Source organism: Sus scrofa, chromosome 9, assembly GCF_000003025.6.
Source record: "Sus scrofa isolate TJ Tabasco breed Duroc chromosome 9, Sscrofa11.1, whole genome shotgun sequence".
Classification (NCBI taxonomy): Eukaryota; Metazoa; Chordata; class Mammalia; order Artiodactyla; family Suidae; genus Sus; species Sus scrofa.
In genome coordinates, this window is record NC_010451.4 from 56,715,798 (window position 1) to 56,737,804 (window position 22,007).

At 41.2% G+C, this 22,007-nt stretch overlaps 1 protein-coding gene across 2 annotated transcripts in view; it reads right to left on the reverse strand.

Annotated features, from left to right (window-relative positions):
- PRDM10 (PR/SET domain 10) overlaps positions 1–22,007 on the reverse strand; it is a 92,218-nt gene that overhangs the window by 58,528 nt on the left and 11,683 nt on the right. For both annotated transcript variants that reach the window (XM_013979568.2, XM_013979567.2), the window contains exons 2-4: positions 6,490–6,673; positions 3,746–3,910; positions 1,529–1,588 (exon numbers count right to left, since the gene is read on the reverse strand). In XM_013979568.2, the coding sequence (XP_013835022.2) occupies positions 1,529–1,588; positions 3,746–3,910; positions 6,490–6,558 (294 nt within the window). In that variant the 5' untranslated portion in view covers positions 6,559–6,673. The remainder of the gene's footprint in view (positions 1–1,528; positions 1,589–3,745; positions 3,911–6,489; positions 6,674–22,007) is intronic.

Consider the following 22,007-nt stretch of genomic DNA (forward strand, 5'->3'; position numbering starts at 1 on the left):
GATCCCGTGTTGCTGTGGCTCTGGCGTAGGCCGGTGGCTACAGCTCCTATTAGACCCCTAGCCTGGGAACCTCCATATGCCACGGGAACAGCCCAAGAAATGGCAAAAAGACAAAACAAAAACAAAAACAATAATAATACAACTAGCCCCCAACAGTGGGAGATAGGGGAGAGGGAGGAAGTGTCAGTGCCTGTCATCACAGTGGCGGCTGAGGACAAAGAGGACAGGGGCTCAAGGTCAGTTAGGGAAAAACACCAACCTCAACTTCTTTCAGTTTCACCTCAATTCCCTCTTCTTCTGCTAAATTCAAGTAAATTTAAGGTATTTAGATTAATAACAGCATTTAGGGCACAATGCCATTTCCCCCTGCTTGTTTATCTTTGTCTGTTTTATATCTGAAAGAAAGTCTGGAATAATAGTTACCAACTGTAAGTCAATGAGGATGTTTCTAGGCAGATTTTGTTTGAGTTTTTGTATACGCTTTTTTTGGGGGGGGGGTTATTGCTTCAACTTTTTTTTTTTTTTTTTTTTGTCTTTTTGCCATTTTTCTTGGGCCGCTCCCTCGGCATATGGAGGTTCCCAGGCTAGGGGTTGAATCAGAGCTGTAGCTGTCGGCCTACGCCACAGCCACAGCAACTCGGGATCCGAGCCTGGTCTACGACCTACACCACAGCTCACGGCAACATCGGATCCTTAACCCACTGAGCAAGGTCAGGGATTAAATCCGCAACCTCATGGTTCCTAGTCAGATTTGTTAACCACTGAGCCATGATAGGAACTCCTGCTTCAACTTTTTTTATGAAAAAAAAAAATCAGGAGTTCCCGTCATGGCGCAGTGGTTAACGAATCCGACTAGGAACCATGAGGTTGCACCAGACACCAAATCTGTTGGCACCTTCTTTCCACATTTCCATAAGGAGATCCTTTCAAAACTCAGGATTACTCTTTGGTACTTGAACCAATGTCTAGTTGATACCCTTTTTTTTTTTTTTTTTTTTTGGTCTTTTGTCTTTTTAGGGCCATACTCACAGCCTATGGATGTTCCCAGGCTAGGGGTGGAATAGGAGCTGCAACTGCCGTCCACAGCCACACAGGATCTGAGCTGGATATGCTTATTTTTTAAATTTCCCTGACAAATTTTGTATTACTAATATTTGTAATACAATACCAATTTTGTATTACCTGATTAGAGTGTTTAGCTTTGTTTTCTTTTCTTTCTTCTTTTTTTTTTTTTTTTTTTTTTTTTTGGCCACACCCTATGCATACAAAAATTCCTGGGCCAGGTATTGAACCTGAGCCACAGCAATGACCGGAGCCACAGAAATGACAATGCTGGCTCCTTAACCCTGCTGAGCCACCAGCAAAGTTCTGCTTTGCTTTCATTAATGGAAATGGAGACTATTCTAAATACGTGCAAAACAGACATCCGGAGAATGCACAGTGCACAGGGCTGGAGGCATTCCAAGGAAGGGTAACTTCAGAGTATATTATCTCCAAAACACAAAAAGGCAAAAAGGCAATTCATTACCTGCTGAGCTGTAGCATCCTGTTGGACGTAGGCTACCTGGCCTGGGTCTGTAAACAGAGTCTAGACAAAAAAAAAAAAAAAAAAAAAAAAAAAAAAAAATATATATATATATATATATATATCAACAGATCTTTAGACAGCTCATCTACACAGGAAAAATTATCCTACTGCTAAGCACCAATTCTCAAGAGTTAAATCCCATATACCTAGTAATAACCTTTCATTAATAAAGAAGATAAAGATAGTAATCTTACATTTAGCTAAAGCCTTTCATTCAGATGGCTCCAAAGAGACCGTCTAAACTAACCATCGCCACTGACTGATAGACTTCATACTTCGTGATTTTATTCTAAAGCAAAGCCTCTCCTGAGATTGAATGTCACAGTTAATTAAAACAGGCATACCATGAACAAGAGTGCAAGCATTCACTGTATCACTGTATCGCTGGGGTAGATTTGCAATTAAATAAAAATGGTTGGAGATATTCGGACTAACAGAAGAGTATTATATACTCAAGGATTACAATTCTTTCAAATATAAATGCACATTCATTATCCAAAGAGAAGTAGAAGGAAAATAAATGTAATGTCCAACAGATTCTCTTTTGGATAAAGCCAGTACAATCATCCTTTTTAAAAGTCTTATTATATTTTATTTTTGAAGCCACACATTTTAAACTAATGTTTCTCACAATGTTTTATTTTTGAAGCCACACTCCCCAAACTTGCATTTTAACACATCCCTTGGAATTTTAAAATAAATATAAATGAGGGGAATGGTTAAAAAAAAAAAAAGTCTTATTATAAACACTTAATTTGAGTCATGGTGCAGCTAAGCTACTTAAAGAAGGAAAATCTTCAAAATCATTTTAACCAGGGCACCACATAAAATCTCCAATCCAGAAAAATATTCTTTCCTTTAAAGCTTTTAAAAGGTTAATTTGCCCAGGGCTTTGGCAAACCTATGGGCATAAGAACCATGGTTAAGTGTTGACTCCAGAGAACTGCAAAAAAAAAAAATTGCAGCCAGTGTCAGATTTCTTAGATTTGACATTAAAAAACTATCATAATACAGATGTTTAGTAACATAGTAATTAATTAAAAGCTGGGCAAGGCACATTCTTTATACAACCTACATGTTCTTATTTTAATACAATTTAGAGACTAAAACTAAAAAGGGACATTCCAAAAGTTCCATCTGACTATTAAGCAACTTCATTTTTATTATATAGATTTGAAGGTATTTATTAGGTGGGTCTCATTTCTTCTTGGGAGTGATCTGAGTCTCTTGATTAAATATTGCATGAGGACCTTTTTTTTTTTTTTTGGTCTTTTTAGGGCCGCAGCCATGGCATGGAACCTCCATAGGAGGTTCCCAGGCTAGGGGTCAAATCGGAGCTGTAGCTGCCAGCCTACACTACAGCCACAACAGTGCCAGATCCAAGCTATGTCTGCAACTATACCACAGCTCATGGAATGCTGGATCCTTAACCCACTGAGAGAGGTCAGGGATCGAACCTGTGTCCTCATGAATGCTAGTCAGATTTGTTTCCACTGAGTCACAATGAGAACTCCAGTGAGGATAAATTTTTTTTTTAAATCAGGATCCTACTATAAAACCATGGAACTGATTTCTCTTTTAATATGTTCTAAAGTGCTCTGACATTTAAAGTATAAACAATACCAAAAAAAATTATATATTGGGAATATTCATGTCTTGCATTTAGAAACTAACACTCAGAGTCACTGGCAAAAAAATAAAAGTAGCTATAACTGGACAGCTTTTACCTGTGCTTCAATTACAGTCCTACAAATCACAAAGTTATTGGTAAAGAGAAGTTAATGAGCTAGGAGGATCCCTAGCTTATGCATTTAGCTGAAATAATCTACATGTTTTCACTGATCCATGTTTGATTAAGATACACAGAACTAAATGCCATTTTTCGCCGGTTCTTCATACTTAGGAAAAGTAACAAGTTGATAATCTAGTCAATCAGCAGTCAGTGAGGAAAAAAACTCATTCAAGGCTAGTGCTTTAACTGCTCATTACACTTGATTTAAATAAATAAGCCAAGTTGGCTGTAAGCTCGAGAGCAAAATCTGAGCTGAACATTTCCTGCATCACCAGCAAATAACCCCATGACTGGCAAAGAGTCAACCAAAGTAACTGGTGAATTAATTGATTAACAAACTATATAAACAACAGTCCTTCACATGCCTGCGCAGCTTCCACGGGATGGATGTAGACCAGTGTATGCTCTGGACCATCCACTGATGCGTAGGAGGCACCATCTGCCGTGTACACCACCTGCTGTGGTGGCCGGACCTGGTCATCGGTGTAGACAATCTGGGCCACAGTTCCAGCGTCTGGAACAAAGTGCACCTGGGACAAAAAAATGACAAATACGTAGCAACCACCCTTGTGAAACAAAACTGTCTCAAAAAGATGCATAAGTGACCGAGAACATGACATGCTTGCATTTCTAAAAGAAAACAACTGATACACCTTCATCTACACAGCGGGATCCCAGGACTTTGCCACTGATTTGCTGCTCAAGGTTAGGCAAGCGATTTAAATACCGCTTTGTCTCAAATGTCCAATGCAGATGTCTTTTAGGGAGTAATGAGGGGGTGGTTCAGTGGACCTGGAAAGGTGACAGAAGACACCTATGATGACATTACCAAAAGACAAAACACAAATGTGAAAAAATATGTCAAGACTCAATAGCCAATTGCTTCCAACAGATCATAAAAATTCTACTTAATAACTACAAGTGCCTTTCAGCAAGCACATTAAAACAAGGTCACTTTCTTTCCTACACTCTTTCCTACTCCAGGGCTGTTCTGGAAGCATGTCGGTAAACATCTGCTGACTCAATGAATGTAACAGGACTCTTCCTTGTCAACTAGGTGAAGATACAAAAAATTCTAAGAACGTCCTTTGAAGGGGTTTTGGACAACTATTTTTGTGTCACCAGGAGAAATTATTTTCTATCTACCAGAAACTAAAGCCAAAACTTGGTATGTAAAATGCTGTCTGAGTTGTCAGCTTTGGAGGTTCAGGCTCTTGAAGGCTCGAGTTTGGCACACAGCCTGGTCCCTGGTATTGAAGGTAGGCAGGAGATGGCCAAAGTACACATTTGGGAGAGAAATAATTTACGTGCTGATAGAGAAGTTAGGCCCTCTTCGGTTGGAATTCTTACTCTTGGACTGTCTCAGCTTTAGATATAACTTCTTTATTCCAGTTTTTCCAGTGGAGAATAGTACATCCCAAAGATGATATAAGCTAATTCAATCTCCAGAAAGAAAACTGGAGACCAAATGCAATCAAGCACCCCAGAAAGAAAACAAACTTCTACTTCTCTACTAAGTGCTTGGTCCAGCTTCTACATAAATCTGATCTGGCCATGAAGATGTAGTCTGGATATCGAAGAATTAGGATTATAAGCTATTTGCACAGTTTTAAGTGCTGCTAGATAATTTTGTGAGTTTAGAATTTGTTTGTTAACATAAAAATCTTGGACTAGTTTCAATGCTTAAAAAGGAAAAAACATTTCCTCAGAAGAAGTTATCCAAGCTTTTCAGCTTGGTCTTCATCACCTGGTACTCTGCTAAGTCAGAATTCCTGGGTGGGAGAAGGAACACTGCAGAGGGAGGGTGCAGAAGGGGTGCTCAGCTCTTCGGTCTACCAGCTGGTAACGCACAAATGTGAACCCCATTTACTAAAAGGCTACATTTTTGTTTCTATTTTTTTTCTTTTTTTTTGTTTTTTTAGGGCCACATTTGTGGCCTTGGAAGTTCCCAGGCTAGGGGTTCAATCAGAGCTGCAGCTGCTGGCCTACACCACAGCCACAGCAATGCCAGATCCAAGCTGTGTCTGTGACCTACACCACAGCTCATGGCAACACCAGATCTTTAACCCACTGAGTGACGCCAGGGATCAAACCTGCAACCTCATGGATACTAGTTGGGTTCTCGACCCACTGAGCCTCAAGAGGAAATCCCTACATTTTTATTTATAAACAAAATATACCAAAATATATAGCCAAACAAAAGTAGCCCTCCAAATAATTGCCATGAGAATCAAAGTGGTGTTCTCATTCATCTTTCTGGAAGCATCTCTGAAACTTTTTTCAGCATTCAGACTCAGACTTTTAAATCATACTAGGTGATCAGTTTTTATTTACTGTAATATTTATTACTCTGCCTAAATTAAATAAAATGTGTATATTTAAAGGTTTCAAAGTTAACTTCCTGATTTTGATATTGCTACAGTTATGTAATTGGATGAAAATTACAACTGCATTAAAATTATAAGGCTTTCAAATGAAGTTTTATAGTTTGGCCACATATAAAATATGGCTCCCTATGACTGCTGACTCTTGCCAAAATGCAAATGCATACCAAAAATGCAGAGGTTTGCCTCTGCTAAGAACAGTCAAGAGACTGTGTGGCTGGTTAGGATGGTAATATGAAAGGGAGAGATGACCCATTACAGCAGCATTTGAATAAGTGACAGCCTCCAGAGCTGTGATGGACTCAATGGGACAATTTTCAGAAATTCACATTCTGAATTTGAAAAGAAAAGGAAAAGCCACTCTCTTTATAGACAGGCCTTTTGCTTCATTACACACAAAGAATCAAAACCCTTTCCTAGATGACAAAAAAGAAACACTATACTTTTGAGGCTTTTTGCACCAGTACCCTGAAATAAAACGGGAGTGAGACATTATGACAATAAGCTGGCGGGGGGAGGCAGAGCAGCCTACAAAGTATGTAGCTCCCCTAAAGAGCAATGACCTAAGTGGATGAAGCACTCAGAGCGCTGAAACTCTCACATGCCACCTCTGCACGTCTGCTCCTTCCAACTACTCACTACACAGAAGCTGCTGTTTCTCTGTCAGCCAAAGATACCCAACTAAAAAGCTGCTATCAGTGCCAAGCCAGAAGACCACTCTTCACCTGCGTGGCATTCTCCTCGTGTTCTGCGGATGGAGGCCACACGTGTGAGCTCTCATCTTTGGAATCCATCCCTTCCCTGTTGGACAGCAGCCCAGGCACCTAGAACAGCATGGGGTGAAGGACAGTCATCTGTCCACCACGCTCGTGTTCATGAAAGACAAAAAGGCCTCTCTCTGCGACGTGCCTGGAAAAAGAGAAAAGGAATCAAGGCTTTAATGAATTACAGTTTCAACCACAACAAGGAAAAGAAAAAAGCTTGGAAAGGAAAACACACCGAAAAAGAACGGATGTGTGTATATAACTGAATCACTTTGTTGTACAGCAGAAATTATCACAACATTGTAAATCAACTATACTTCAATAAAACTTTAAAAATGGACAAAAAAGAATGTATATCTATGTATAACTGAGTCACTCTGCTGTACAGCAGAAATTGGCACAGCATTGTAAATCAATTATACTTTAATAATTTTTTTTTTCTTTTTAGGGCTGTACCCACAGCATATGGAGATTCCCAGGCTCAGGATCGAATTGTAGCTATAGCTGCCGGCCTGTACCACAGCCACAGTGATGTGGGAGCCACATCTGTGACCTACACCACTGCTCAAGGCAACGCCAGATCCTTAACCCACTGAGAGAGGCCGGAGATGGAACCTGCAACCTCATGCTTCCTAGTCGGATTTGCTTCTGCTGCACCATGATGGGAACACCAAAAAAAAAAAAAAAAAATTATTTTAAAAGATAGCACACCTGGGCAGAAAGGTAAAAATGGAGAAATTATTTGTAATAATGACAGTGTATTGCATGCTTGCTCTGTTCTAGACACAGTGAGGTGGATGTAACGCTCCTCCCAAATGCTGACTGTAGTTCTCTTATGTCTCATGATAAGTAGGAGGAGGCCTCCAGATGTTAAATGCAGGTAAGTGTTAGGTTCACACCAAGTCTCACTGCTGCATGGCCAGCTCATGCCTCCCTTGCACACTTGTTTAGATACTGACTTCCTGTATCACCTACTCAAAATGAAGAGGAGAAGAATAAAAGCCACAACACAAGGGGGAAAAGGCAGGCAGAGGGGGAAGAATTTTCTGGGCTACAACTTGGTCAACACAAACATAAACTTTGTTTCCCATTTGGTCAATACAGGAGTGATGAGTGAACAAACCCAAAGCCTTTCTAAATAAACATCAATATACACAAAATCTACATCTTCAAACACTGTTTTTTTTTTGTTTTTTTTTTTTTTTTTTTTGTCTTTTCCTAGGGCTGCATCTGAGACATACGGAGATTCCAAGGCTAGGGGTCTAATCGGAGCTATAGCCACCGGCCTACGCCACAGCCACAGCAATGCAGGATCTGAGCCACGTCTGCAACCTATGCCACAGCTCACAGCAACACTGGATCCTTAACCCACTGAGCAAGGCCAGGGATCAAACCCTCAACCTCATGGTTCCTCATCAGATTCATTAACCACTAAGCCAGGAAGGGAACTCAGAAACACTGTTATTTTCCACTCAACTAAAGGTAAGAAAGATCATTGCCCAGGACCCAGCCAGAATCTTCTCCATTATTAATAGAAATATAGTGGGAAACATTCTTAGACTACACATGCTCCAACCTGGAAGCAGAGTAAAGCCCAAAGGAGAAAGAAAAGATACTATAATGACTGGAGTTCCCACAGTGGTGCAGTAGGTTAAGAATCCAAGGTGGCAGCAGCTTGGGTCTCGGCTTGGATCTCTACAGAGGCTGGGTTCAATCCCTGGCCCAGGGCAGTGGGTTAAAGAATCCAGTGCTGCCTCAGCTGTGGCATATGTCGCAGTTACATCTTGGATTCAATCCCTGGCCCAGGTACCTGCATATGCCACATTGAGGCCATTAAAAAAAAAGAAAAAGAAAAAGAAAAAGATACTGTAACAACCAATGTCAGGACCTCAATCTACAATGTGTGATTTGAACCATCCTGTTCAAACTGCCTGCGAGCCTCTTTTGAGCCACTGAGGAGCTTGATCATGCTCAGCCTCAATACCACTAACCTTACCCCCACCCGAAACCACCCCACCACACACACACTTACCCTGCACACACCCTGCCTTTCTTCCCTCCATTCAGAGGGTACTGGAAATAATGCCCATTGCCACCAACAGGTGCCTATATAAACAAAGGGGAAAGCAGGCACTTTCTGGAGAAACAGAAATGTTCTACATCTTATATCTAGACTGGAGTGTTGTTACATGGGGAATTCATGTGCCACAAGTCATCAACCCATTCAATTAAAATACGTGAATTTTATCATGTGTAAATTATACCATAATAATGTTGATTTTTTGTAAAAAAAAAAAAAAAGCCTTTCTCATTTAGTAATACTATTTAAGCACATATAAAAAGAGACTCAGGGGAGCTGTATAGTATGTAAATTATACCTCAACAAAGCTGTTACATCTTTTTAAAGGGACACAAATATTAAGAAATGTAGGAACAAAGCATCACTATAAAGATCTATAGGAAGAAAATCACAAAGTTGAATAAAAGGACATAAAAGGCTCAGTATTACAAAATCATAAAATGTTCCAAATCAGAAGTGCTGTTTAAAATTGTTTATTTTGAAATAATTTCAGACAGAAAAGCAGCAAAAACAGTATAAAGAATTCCTGCATTTCTTGAGTTTCTCCAAATGTTAACATTTTATCGTGTTTAAAATATCCCCCTCTTTTTTTTTAATCTTGAAGTATTTGAAATTAAGTTGCAGACACAAAGCCCCTTTATAAAAAAAAAAAGGACATTTTCTTGCATAACCACAGAAGTACTATCAAAATCAGAATGTTAACACGAAAACAGTACTATTACCTAATTACTCAATTCACAGATCACAGACAAACTTTGCCAATTGTATGATTACCATCCTTTGTAGAAAGGAGACACCTCTTTCTCTGGCCCAGGATCCAATCTGGCATCACACAGGGTGCATCCCCACTGTCCTGTCCTGTACTGTCAGTCCCCTCTGATCAGGAACAGGGACGAGTCTTTCCCAGTTCCCCCCATAACCTTGACATGACCTTGCATAGGCCATTTATTTTTCAGTGTCCCTCAATTTGAGTGTCTGTTGTTTGTTCATGGTTATATTTAGGACATGTAGTTTTAGCAGGAATTAATACTACAAAAGAGATGTAGTGCTTTTCCCATACAGGAATTTGAGATTTTTCCTTTCAACTTGGTTCATAGATTGCACAAATACTCAAGGGCACACTGTGCCAGGCACCAGGATCAGGGAGCATCAACACAGGATCATCCCTGCACTCAGGAAATACTTCAGCCCAGAGTGCCTTTCTTATTTGTTTTCATTTCTAGAAAGATGCTTATTATTTCTTTTATTTTAATTTACTTTTTTTTTTTTTTTTTTTTTTTTTTTTGCTTTTTAGGGCTGCACCCGTGGCATGTGGAAGTTCCCAGGTTAGGGATACACCACAGCCACAGTGACACCGAATTCAAGCCATGTCTGCAACCTACACCACAGCTCATGGCAATGCCAAATCCTTAACCCACTGACTGAGGCCAGGGATCGAACCTACAGCCTCATGGATACTAATAGGGTTCATAACCTGCTGAGCCACAATAGGAACTCCATATATACATATATTTTAATAGTAAATTCAAGTGGCTCAAAATTGAAAAGGCACAAAAAGTTATACTGGACAATCTCTCTACCTGGAATCCCTTAGCCACCCTAAGCCACTCTTCAGAACCAACCTATACTATCAATTTCTTATCTATTCTTTCTAAGATACTTTATATATATGTAAGCAGAAAGATAAATACTCTCTGATTCTCCAACCACAAATAGCAGTATGCCATTGACTCTATACAAAGTAGCATCTCTTTTAAACCTTGTTTATTTCACATACTACCATACTTTCTACATTGTTCCACACTCTATATTATTTCTTTCCTTTATTACGCTGCATCAATTCAAGACTATATCATGTATTTAATCGATCTTATACTAATAAACAGGTTATTTTTCATATTTTGTGATGAGTTTTTGGACATACCTTGTGTTCTATTTTGAATTCCAAAGTCTCTGAGAGAGCATACTGAATTCAAGAGGCTGTATGACTGTTAAGTAACTGTTACTTAACAACATTGAGGCTCTCCTCTCCCTGTGCCTAGCCAGTGAGGGTCTGGGGAACACACAGGGAAAAGTGTTCCAATCTGTGCAGAGGCAGCGGTTAGTACAAGAGGCATGGTGTTTATGAGCTAGGGTTCGACCTGGACTAGGGTAGCAATTCTGTGACTTAACGGGCCTCAGGCAAAACATGGTCAGTCTCTAAATCCCTCTCCTTCTCTGTAAAATCGGGATCATAAGGTTATTGAGAGAACATGAAATAATGCATATAAAATGCTTAGCACAAGACCTGCTACATAATGAACACTCACATTTTAGTTTGTTTGTTTTTTTAAAGACATTCCATCATCAGAGTTCCCATCGCAGCTCAGTGGAAATAAATCTGACTAGTATCCACGAGAATGCAGATGTGATCCCTGGTCTTGCTCAGTGGGTTAAGGATCCGCATTGCTGTGGCCGTGGCGTAGGCCGGCAGCCACAGCTCTCATTAGACCCCTAGCCTAGGAACCTCTATATGCCGTGAGTGCAGCCCTAGAAAAAAGACAAAAAGACAGAAAGAGGAAAAAAAAAAAAAGATATTCCATCATATTGCATTTTTCTGTCTGTCTGTCTCCCCATCTCACTGTCTCAAGTCAAGGAATGTAACTCTAGATCTGCACGTGGCAGGTCCTTGATTATTTGTATAGACTGGGTGCAGAGGAAAGAGAAGACACCTAATCCCAACAGAGATGTCCAGAGATGTCCCAACAGAGATGTCCTGACTTCTCAGGGAACGTAAAACTTGAAGGTTGAAGAGGAGCAAGTAAGCAGAGATGGGAAAGGACAGGATATTTACTCCAGACTGAAATACCTTTTTTCTAATCCCAGCATAAGGAAGTAAACATTACATGACACAGAATATCAGAAACTGCATAAGGCAAGGATAAAGGCAGGGAAGAAGGAAATAACTACTTAGCAGATGTGGAGCAAAATAGGAGAACAGGTCATCTACACATCGGGAAGTTGGCTCATAAAATTCAGCAATACAGATGTGAAATACTGCCCACCGTGGCAGTTCCTAATAATTTCAGATACTGTTAGCACATAAAGAAGCCCAAGATGGTGAAAGCCAATACAAAAACTGTTTAGAATCTAAAGCAGCAATAAGAATACCCATTTTTTATTCTTTTTTTTTTTTTTTTTTTTTTTTTTTTTGTCTTTTTGCCATTTCTAGGACCACTTCCCATGGCATACAGAGGTTCCCAGGCCAGGGGTCCGAATCGGAGCTGTAGCCACCGGCCTATGCCAGAGCCACAACAACGCGAGATCCAAGCTGTGTCTGTGACCTACACCACAGCTCACGGCAACGCTGGATCCTTAACCCACTGAGCAAGGCCAGGGATTGAACCCACAACCTCATGGTTCCTAGTCGGATTCGTTAACCACTGCACCACGACGGGAACTCCCCCAGTTTTTATTCTTTAAGATAAAGTTTTAAGATCTACTGAGCTTTTGTAACTACTAAACTACTCAAAACACCAGTGTGACATTCTGCAATTATTTATTGCTAATAAATTGTTCAACAAAACTGAATTCTAGGCATGAGTCCACTACTAAATAAGTCATTTTAAGTCTTCTAGCATCAGTGTCCTCATCTGTAAAATGAGAATATAAAGTGGTTTCTAACATCTATTTTAGCCTTAAGCTTAGATGGGAAGCGGCAGGGTATAGGAGAAAACCCATAGACTCCGAACTGAACATCTTGTCTTCCCCACTGGCTTGGCTGCTCAGTGGTTGCCCAAATCACTCAAACTCCTGAGCCTCAGTATCACCCTTTGTAAAACAGAGATAATAATTACCTCCTGGTGATATTGTAAGGGTTACATGATACATGTAAAAACCCTAGGCACAGAGCTAGCACATGACACTACTCTACTACTGATGAGCTCCAAGAGCTTCAAAATTTTCAAAACATTTCATATTTTTTTAAACCTAGAAATTTATCAAATAGCAAATGCCCTGTACCTGAACTTTCTTTATAAGCAACCGTCATATTTGATTTCCTTTCTTATATTTTTAATTGCATGATTTATAGAGCCCTGCTGATGTTGATTTATAGGCAATGGGGAAGGAGGATTCCAGGAGCTACTCCAGCGCTGTCCAACAGGCAGGTGCTGACAGGCTCTGCTAGCTTGGGACAGACTTCTTCCCCTCCTCCTCTCAACTAGAAAGAACCTGAGGATCACAAACTATTCCTTGTCTAGAAGATGGTCACCAATCTTCCTTTCTTTTACCCACCATGCAAAATTTTAGAGACTTCACAATTTCAGGAAGAGAAATTTCTGCATTTCTTTTTTTTTTAATACTTGCATTTCTACACCTTCAATATTTATTAAAAACCTAGTATGTGCCAGGTACTGCTCTAGGTCCTTAAGAAGTATGTGTGTGTGTGTGTGTGTGTGTGTGTGTGTGTGAGAGAGAGAGAGAGAGAGAGAGAGAGAGAGAGAATGAATAGTGCTGTATAGTTGAAAGTGTGAGCTTTAGAATAAGACAAATCTGGGCTCTGTGCCCCCAAATCTACCATATGTTTAGTAGGTGTGTGGTTAGTAAGCCACAAACTGATCCTCAGTCTCCTCATTGGAAAATCCAAATTATCTGCCCAGCATGGTTGTTGTAAGAATTAACAGTCTGCATTTCATCAAGTCTTTGATGTACCTTTTTAAACATTTCTGAATGGGGCATCTATTCATAGCACGAGTATCCTGCAGTCACCATCGTCCAGGAGGCATTCAGCATGGGGATGCACTGCCTGCTCATGTGTGACCTTGCTCACAGCCCTTCATTAGTTCTGTCCTCCCTTCACTGAGTCACGTGTATCGTCAGCACCAGACACCCTGTGTGTAACTGCCATTTTAAATGTCTTCAAAAAGATGACACTATAGTTTGGCCTTAAAACTGACAGGCATAGGCAGCAGCTGGGCATAAATTTGATTAGGGAAGCAAGCATCCATCATTGGAAAAATGACCTTGCCAGCCAAACCTACGGGACTTGGGTTAAAGAGACAGCGGCGTGAATGATGGCAAACTGCTCACTGTTATTACTGAGATACGTGGCAAGATGGGCCTTCCACAGGCTGAGTAAGAAAACACAAAGATCAGAAATGCTAGGATGGGTACGGGCTGCTTGGAGGAGATTCCTGGTGAGAGCAATGAGCCTTCTTTTCAGAAACACTGTGCTACCAACACTCTTGATAGCACAGAAACATCAATGACTCTGAGCCAAGAATGATTCCGAAGAGTCAGGCTCTGAAAGTGACAACATTTTAGGAATCTTAAACAACTTATTTCACTTACATTTTCCCTTTGGTGTATGCACAAGAGTAATGTAATAAACATGCAGCCCTAAGGAGTTCCTGTTGTGGCACAGGGGAAACAAATCCAACTAGGAACCATGAAGTTGTGGGTTCAATCCCTGGCCTCGCTCAGTGGATTAAGGATCCGGCTTTGTTGTGAGCTGTGGTGTAGGTCATAGACATGGCTTGGATCCCAAGTTGCTGTGGCTGTGGCATAGGCTGGTGGCTACAGCTCCAATTCGACTCCTAGCCTAGGAACCTCCTTATGCCACAAGTGTAGCCCTAAAAAGACTAAAGACAAAAGACAAAAAAAAAAAATCCCCCCCTAAATAAACCTAAAAGAGCTCTTTCAACAAGTATATAACAAAAATTCTAAGTAGCAAAAAACGCTTGTATTGGGGTTTAATTACAAAGTCTTTTTTCTCTCTTAGTGATACATAAAATAATTGCGTCTTACCATCAGTCACCTTAGATTCAATAAAACATCCTAATATTTGGGATCACATAGCATAAGGAACAATCGAAAAATGGTAGCAATTTTTTTCATGCCTTGTGAACATCAAGCATAAAATGTGAAGAACTCTGCTTCCATGGAACTCAAAACCTCGTGGGAGAGATGACAGCTGGCTTTGCAGTTCACCAGGTGATGCCTGCATGGTAAGACTGACAGTGAGGAAGGGTGAGAGGGAGAAAGGAAGAAAGAGAAACGCTTGTTTTTCCAGGCAGTTCACTAATGAGGCTGGTCCTGAGCCAGATGGTGCGGTGGAAGGTCCCAGTGCCCTGGCGCCACACTGCCTGCCCTCCTCAGCCTTTCTCCAGTTTCCATCCCACCACTCACCCCAGAGTCCCACCCCCTCACCATCCACCGGTCTTGTTCCCACCATCACCAGGCCCTCTGGGCTGAAGGAAGCCAGTTCTCCAAAACCACTCAGGATTCTGGAGTCAAGACACTGTCTTTTCATCACCTGCCTGCGGAGGTGGAAGAGGAGGCCCAGTCCCACCGTCAAAGGCAGATGTATACCTGGGATGGCAAAGTGAACTACAAATACAGTTTCACTTTAAATGGTGTTGTAGCTAGTGATTAAATTCCACAGGATTGTTGGCACATTAATGAACCTCAGAAACATTAAGAATGCAACAGAGGTTTCTGTACTGGGGTGGCGCCTCCCAGATACATCATTATTTAAATGGAAAGAAGTGGACCACATTCTAGATGGCACACTTACAGACAGACTTTTCTGGTGCATTACAAATTAACCAGCAGAAACTGCTAACTCCTTCCCTGAAATCCAACATGAGACACACCATAGAAAGAAGTTAGAAGGAAGCTGACGGATTTGCAAAATGAATATAAAAACCGTGAGAAAGAAAACAGAAGAGGCTGATTTGCACCCTGGGAGGGAGCTGTGGATGGGCTCCGGAGGCAGAACAGAGGGGACCAGTCACGACAGGGGGAAGGGAAGCAGAATTTCTCTGTTGTCCTCCCCTCCCCCACCCCATATTGTCCTGAGCCCCCCGCTGTCTGTGCCTACAGCCACCAACACTGTGAGGCAGGAACACAGCAGCCTGCCCAGTGCTGTCAGTAATGGGGAAACCTCACGGCAGCACAAGAAGGCTGGGTTGGGAGCAGATACCAAGGGCCAGGAGGCTGGCCAGCTGCCCTGCCTCAGGGCTAGGGCAAAAGTGTGGATACACAGAGAGGTTCTCCTGGGGCAAACAGGGAATGGCTGGGCCCAAAAGCTCTCTGGCTTGATACACAGGCAACGGTTTATTTTTGCTTATTTGATCTTTCACCTTTCTTTGAACAATTATGCACAGCGATCTGGTGACTTTTGCTGACCCAGATATAAAACAGAAATCCTTTAAGAACACTTATGAAGAAATTATTCTCCATTGAAAGGAGTGCTGTTTGAATTCCTGTTGTTGTTGTTGTTTGTTTATTGGGGGTTTTTTGGCCACACTCAAGGCATGTGGTTCCTAGGCCAGGGATTAAACCCACACCACAGCAGTGACCTGAGCCACTGCAATGACAACATCAGATCCTTAACCCACTGAGCCATAATTATTTAATAGTAGATAACAATTGTAACTAATGTACACAATATAAAAACACCTTTACGTCAAGAAACAGAAAAGAAACCTTCCTTAAGTCATATTTAAGATTAGATTCCACTTGGTAGATGAAAAGAGTGATTTCACTCTATGGATACAGCAAAAAAATATGTTCATTAAATCATTAAATTATAAAAAGGGGAATGTAAGATTATGAGGAATCCAATTCTTTTTTTTTTTTTTTTTTGTCTTTTTGTTGTTGTTGTTGTTGTTGCTATTTCTTGGGCCGCTCCCGCGGCATATGGAGGTTCCCAGGCTAGGGTCCAATCGGAGCTGTAGCCACCGGCCTACGCCAGAGCCACAGCAACGCGGGATCCGAGCCGCGTCTGCAACCTACACCACAGCTCACGGCAACGCCGGATCGTTAACCCACTGAGCAAGGGCAGGGACCGAACCCGCAACCTCATGGTTCCTAGTCGGATTCGTTAACCACTGCGCCACGACGGGAACTCCAGGAATCCAATTCTATGACATAGAATAACTGAATTTCAGAACTAGAAGAGAAATTCCAGGCACATGGTTTTCAATTATGTTCAGAATACTGGACCACAGTGTTCTTTAGCTATGCACCATGAACCATTAACAGATAAGATTTTTACATTACAAAACAGTATTAGCTAACATTTGTATAGCAGTTACTATGCACTAGACATGTTCTAAGTACTTTACATGTAATTCATTTACTCTTCACAAGAACCTAGGAAGTAGGTACATTATTATCTCTACTTTACAGGGGAGAGACTGGGCAAGAGAGGGGCTGAGTGACTTGCCCAGGGTAACAGAGCTGGTGAGAGCTAGTACCATCCACTCGTGTGCAATGACAAGTTGAGATGTTATACTTCAATGATTTCTAGAAAACATACTTTCAGAACTCAAAAGAAAAAAAAAACAAAACATACTGAATTTGGTTCTAAATGGTGAGCACGAACTGGAAGGGGAAGTCACAATGGGCAAATAACAGAATTATACAGATTTCAGCACAAATTCCTCTTTTCTTGCAAAAAAAGAGGAACCCCAAATAATCCTCCGCATAGTTTCTCTTTTTTTTTTTTTTTTTTAGCTATTTCTTGGGCCGCTCCTGCAGCATATGGAGGTTCCCAGGCTAGGGGTCCAATCGGAGCTGTAGCCACCGGCCTACGCCAGAGCCACAGCAACGCGGGATCCGAGCCGCGTCTGCAACCTACACCACAGCTCACGGCAACGCCGGATCGTTAACCCACTGAGCAAGGGCAGGGACCGAACCCGCAACCTCATGGTTCCTAGTCGGATTCGTTAACCACTGCGCCACGACGGGAAATCCAGTTTCTCAATTTTAGAAATTCACAACAAATTCTTACACATTGATGAAAAAATGGGAATGAGAAGTGAAAACTCTCAGCAACACCCTCCCCTTGCCCTGCAGGGTCCCCACGCCCTGGCAGACACTATTAATCCAAACTTCACCTCAGCCCTGGGGGAGGGCTAGAGGTCACAAAGGTCAAAATGACCAGAGAGAGAGTGATGACTTGCCCACAACCCTGGGTCTGGTCAGCCCAAGGTTCCTCCCTTTGCTGGAGCTCAGTCCCATCTAATGAAACCACTCTGAGCCCAGCTACAGGACTCCTGGAAACCTACAAGTGAGGGTAGAATAGCAGGACTAAAATATCATTTTGTATTCACTTCCACCAGGAACTAAAATGAGCACAATTTCAGTGAAGGGAAATATGCCTAAAAAACGAAGGTTTAGGAGTTCCTGTCGTGGCACAATGGTTAACGAAACTGACTAGGAACCATGAAGTTGCAGGTTCGATCCCTGGCCTTGCTCAGTGGGTTAAGGATCCGGCTTTGCCGTGAGCTGTGGTGTAGGTTGCAGACGTGGCTCGGATCCCGCGTTGCTGTGGCCGTGGGCTCCGATTGGACCCCTAGCCTGGGATCCTCCATATGCCACGGGAGCGGCCCTAGAAAATCCAAAAAAAAGGAAAGAAAGAAACAAAGGTTTATGAGAAAGTAAATAATCAGGGAACCAGGCTTTCATAAAGGCTTTCGACAAATTGAAAAAGTCATAATAAGAAACACTGACTAGGTTCCGAATAAAAAAGAAGTTTTCAATCAAGCAGGTATGGATTTGGAAGATTTCCGTAGAAGCAGAGAGGTCAAGAGTAAAGATAATGGACAAAAAAGTGATCACAGTGGGGCCCTCCAGGTATTCACATTTCCCATTTGCTATAAATGAAGCAAACAATGAAGGGTACAAGATCGCAGAAAAACCCCAGATAAAATTTTAGGCCACTGGAAAAAAATTTCCAGAAAAATCTTCAGAAACTGGATAATGAGCAGACAATGGCAAATGAATGTCAGGGAAAGCAGTACTTTTTAATATCACGAGGCTGTTACAATCTGAAAACCACTGTAGGACATGTCCTAAAGAAATGTTCCTAAGTTGTTTCTGGCCAACAACAAGGACAATCTTATGTAACCAGAAGAGAGTTGAACTAAGGTAAAAAAAAAAAAAAAAAAAAGAGAGAGAAAAGAAAAAGATTAGAAAACATAAGATGACAAAAGCAAGCAAGGAATAAGATCTCTCAAGTAGGTCTGAAACGGTCACTGCGGCCATCCTTTCTTCTCCATTTCTGCGTCCCTTTGCCTTCCACTTCCCCCACAGAAATCTTCACTTTAGGCCTTGATTCCTCCTACTTTTCTTGTGCATAAAAAGGGCTTCAAAGACTATCAACTAGGGGCTCTCTTCCTTGAACAAAGGCTACTTTTTCCAGTCAGGTCTGTAGCACTCCTTTCTTCATACCTCAAAAGGGGCATGCAAGCAAATCTTTCTCTGTGTCAACCCAAGAAATGTGGGCTGTATTTTCCAAGATCATATAAGAACCATTCATGCACCAAAAAACAAAGACCGATCCTCCCATCCCATTTGATAGTTTGTTAGCAATGCATTAGAAGCCCACCAAGTCATTCAAAAGAACTCTTACTCAAAGAAAAAGAAAACCCAGGCTAAGGACATGTCGGAGGTCTTAGCCTGACAATTCTACACTAATATCCTTGAGAGTTCAAAAGGAACCAGCACTCAGTGCGAGTTCTAAAGAATGATAAACTTTGATGTTTGCCTTTTCCTTTTTTACAAAGAAGAGCTGGTTGGCTGGTAAAACGTGAAGGCAATTTCAAAGAGAAGTCTATCAGAAGTCCTCCATTCTGCTCTCACCAGATTTCAGGTGGAAGCCTCAAACAGTGTGTATCACAGACCTACAGAAAAGCACACAATTCATTAGTGTTCGACTTGAGGGATGTTCACAAAGTAAATGCGGGTGGATCAAGGAACAGAATGAAACCAGGGCCTTAAAGCCTCACATGCCCTAGGAGCTTAGCTTTGCAGGGCTGGCAACAGAGATGTCAAGGTGTTTCCTAGGGAGCCTAGGGAAGCTTGGTGGGCCCTGAATTCCAATTTTTTCTTTCCAACAAAATGAAACTACCAAAATCCCACTCTGCTACTCAGCAGTTTTTGACTTGACTTGTGGGCCCCCCGAGCAAAAAAAAAAAAAAAAAAAAGAAATGAAATGAAATGCTGATATACACTACAATAAAAATAAACCTTGAAAACTTTGCTAAGTGAAAGAAGTTAATCACAAAGGACCACATATTGAATGATTCCATTTATATGAAATTTGCAGAAAAGACAAGTCAAAAGAGGTAGAAAGTGGATAAGTGGTTGCCCGGTGATTGGGATGAAATGAGGAATTAAGGGGTGATGACTAAGAGGTATGGAGTTTCTTTTAGGGTTGTGAAAATATTTTAAAATTGAACGTGGTGATAGTTTTATAACTGTGAATATACTAAAGTCACAGAATTGTTTACTTTAAATGAGTGAATTGCCAGCAATCCCACTCCTGGGCATCTATCCAGAGAAAACCATGACTCGCAAAGACACATGTACTCTAACGTTCATTGCAGCACTATTTTCAATAGCCAAGACATGGAAACAACCTGAATGTCCATCGACAGAGGAGTGGATCCAGAAGATGTGGTACATATACACAATGGAATACTACTCAGCCATTAAAAGGAACAAAATACCGCACTTTTAGCAACATGGATGGTCCTAGAAATTATCATGCTAAGTGAAATCAGCCATACAATGAGACACCAACATCAAATGCTTTCATTGACACGTGGAATCTGAAAAAAGAACAGAATGAACTTCTTTGCAGAACAGATACTGACTCACAGACTTTGAAAAACTTATGGTCTCCAAAGGAGACAGTTTGCAGGGTGGAGGATGCGCTGAGGTTGTGGGTAGGAAATCCTATAAAACTGGATTGTGATGATCATTATACAACCATAAATGTAACAAATTCAGTGAGTAATAAAAAAAGAAAGAAAAAAATAAATGAGTGAGGAGTTCCTATTGTGGCGCAGTGGTTAACGAATCCGACTAGAAACCATGGGGTTGCGGGTTCGATCCCTGGCCTTGCTCAGTGGGTTGGGGATCCAGCGTTGCCGTGAGCTGTGGTGTAGGTTGCAGATGCGGCTCGGATCCCACGTTGCTGTGGCTCTGGCGTAGGCCGGTGGCTACAGCTGCAACTGAACCCCTGGCCTGGGAAACTCCATGTGCTGCGGGAGTGGCCCAAGAAATGGCAAAAAGACGAAAACAAAAACAAAAATAAATGAGTGAATTGCATGGTATGTGAATTATACCTCAAAAAAAGATGGGCATTTAAATCAAAGCAAACCTTCTAGGAAGAAATTTGGCAATAAACATCAAAAACCTTTATATAGATACAGAGAGAGAGAAAGAGAATACTATTACTACTAGAATAAATATAAAAGCATTTCTGATGAAAACAGCTTGAAAATGTTCCAGAGGCAAGAGAAACTGAGGACATGCTCAAGGACTAGTAACTATAAGACAGGAAAGCCTCAAACAATAGGATGGGCCTATGAAAGACTTCAAGCTGAAGAATTACAATTCCCAAAGTCTATGAACTGGTTTTATCAGCTTCTCTGAAGGATCTAGACAAAAAGATTCCAGAGTCTCATCCCTGAAATGCTGGATTCTATCAATTGCAAAGGCAGAGGATGAGCTGGACTCTCTCTTTCTAAACTTCTCCAGATGATGCTGCAGTCAGCCAGATCTGGCCAACTCTTGCACAAGAAGGCAAGAAAAATATTTTATCATGGCAATAACACTTTTTGGAAAATCATCCTAGAAATATATGAGAGACTGATTATAATGAGGCGAAGAACTGCTTAATGAAGCACTGGGCAAAGACTGGAGCTCTGAATTCTTACTCCAACTTCATGATGTTAATAAATATGCATATGCAGACTTCCTGTGCTCAAAGTCACCTTTAAAAAAAGAGACTTTTATTACTACACAAAAACTTAGAATCCTTATGCCTTTCTTCAAAACATACAACTTACCAGCTTCTCTAGTATGTTTGCTGTACGAAGGTCTTAGAATTCTGAAAAGGCGGGGAGGTTATTAATTTAGGTGGTCGTCCTTGCTACAAGGTTACTGTCATGCACATCTGATGGCCTAGCTTCCCTTCACCATATGATAACAAGCAAATCTGTTCCAAACACTTACCGGGAATATTTGAAATAAGCTTTGTATGCAAATACGGATTTATGACGAACATCTGAAGATTGAAAGATGGATACAAACGACTCATCAAGTGATACTCAGCATCCATGTTTTCCGACTATGGATAATGGATGACACAGCTCTGAGCACAATCCCTGTAGCTCCCTCTTTCAACAGTAGCATTTGTTCACAGAACTGGCAAGAGTACAAATACAGTCTGTGGCTGGGCACACACCCTGTAAAGCTATCTGGCCCACATATCACAAGTGCTTTTGTTGAGTTAACCATTGCAGGAACTAAATAGGAGACCTGCAGGTAAGTCTTCTGGGGCCCTGAAAGCCTTTTTTATAGATGGTTCTCAGTGGTAACTATGACTCAACAATCATAA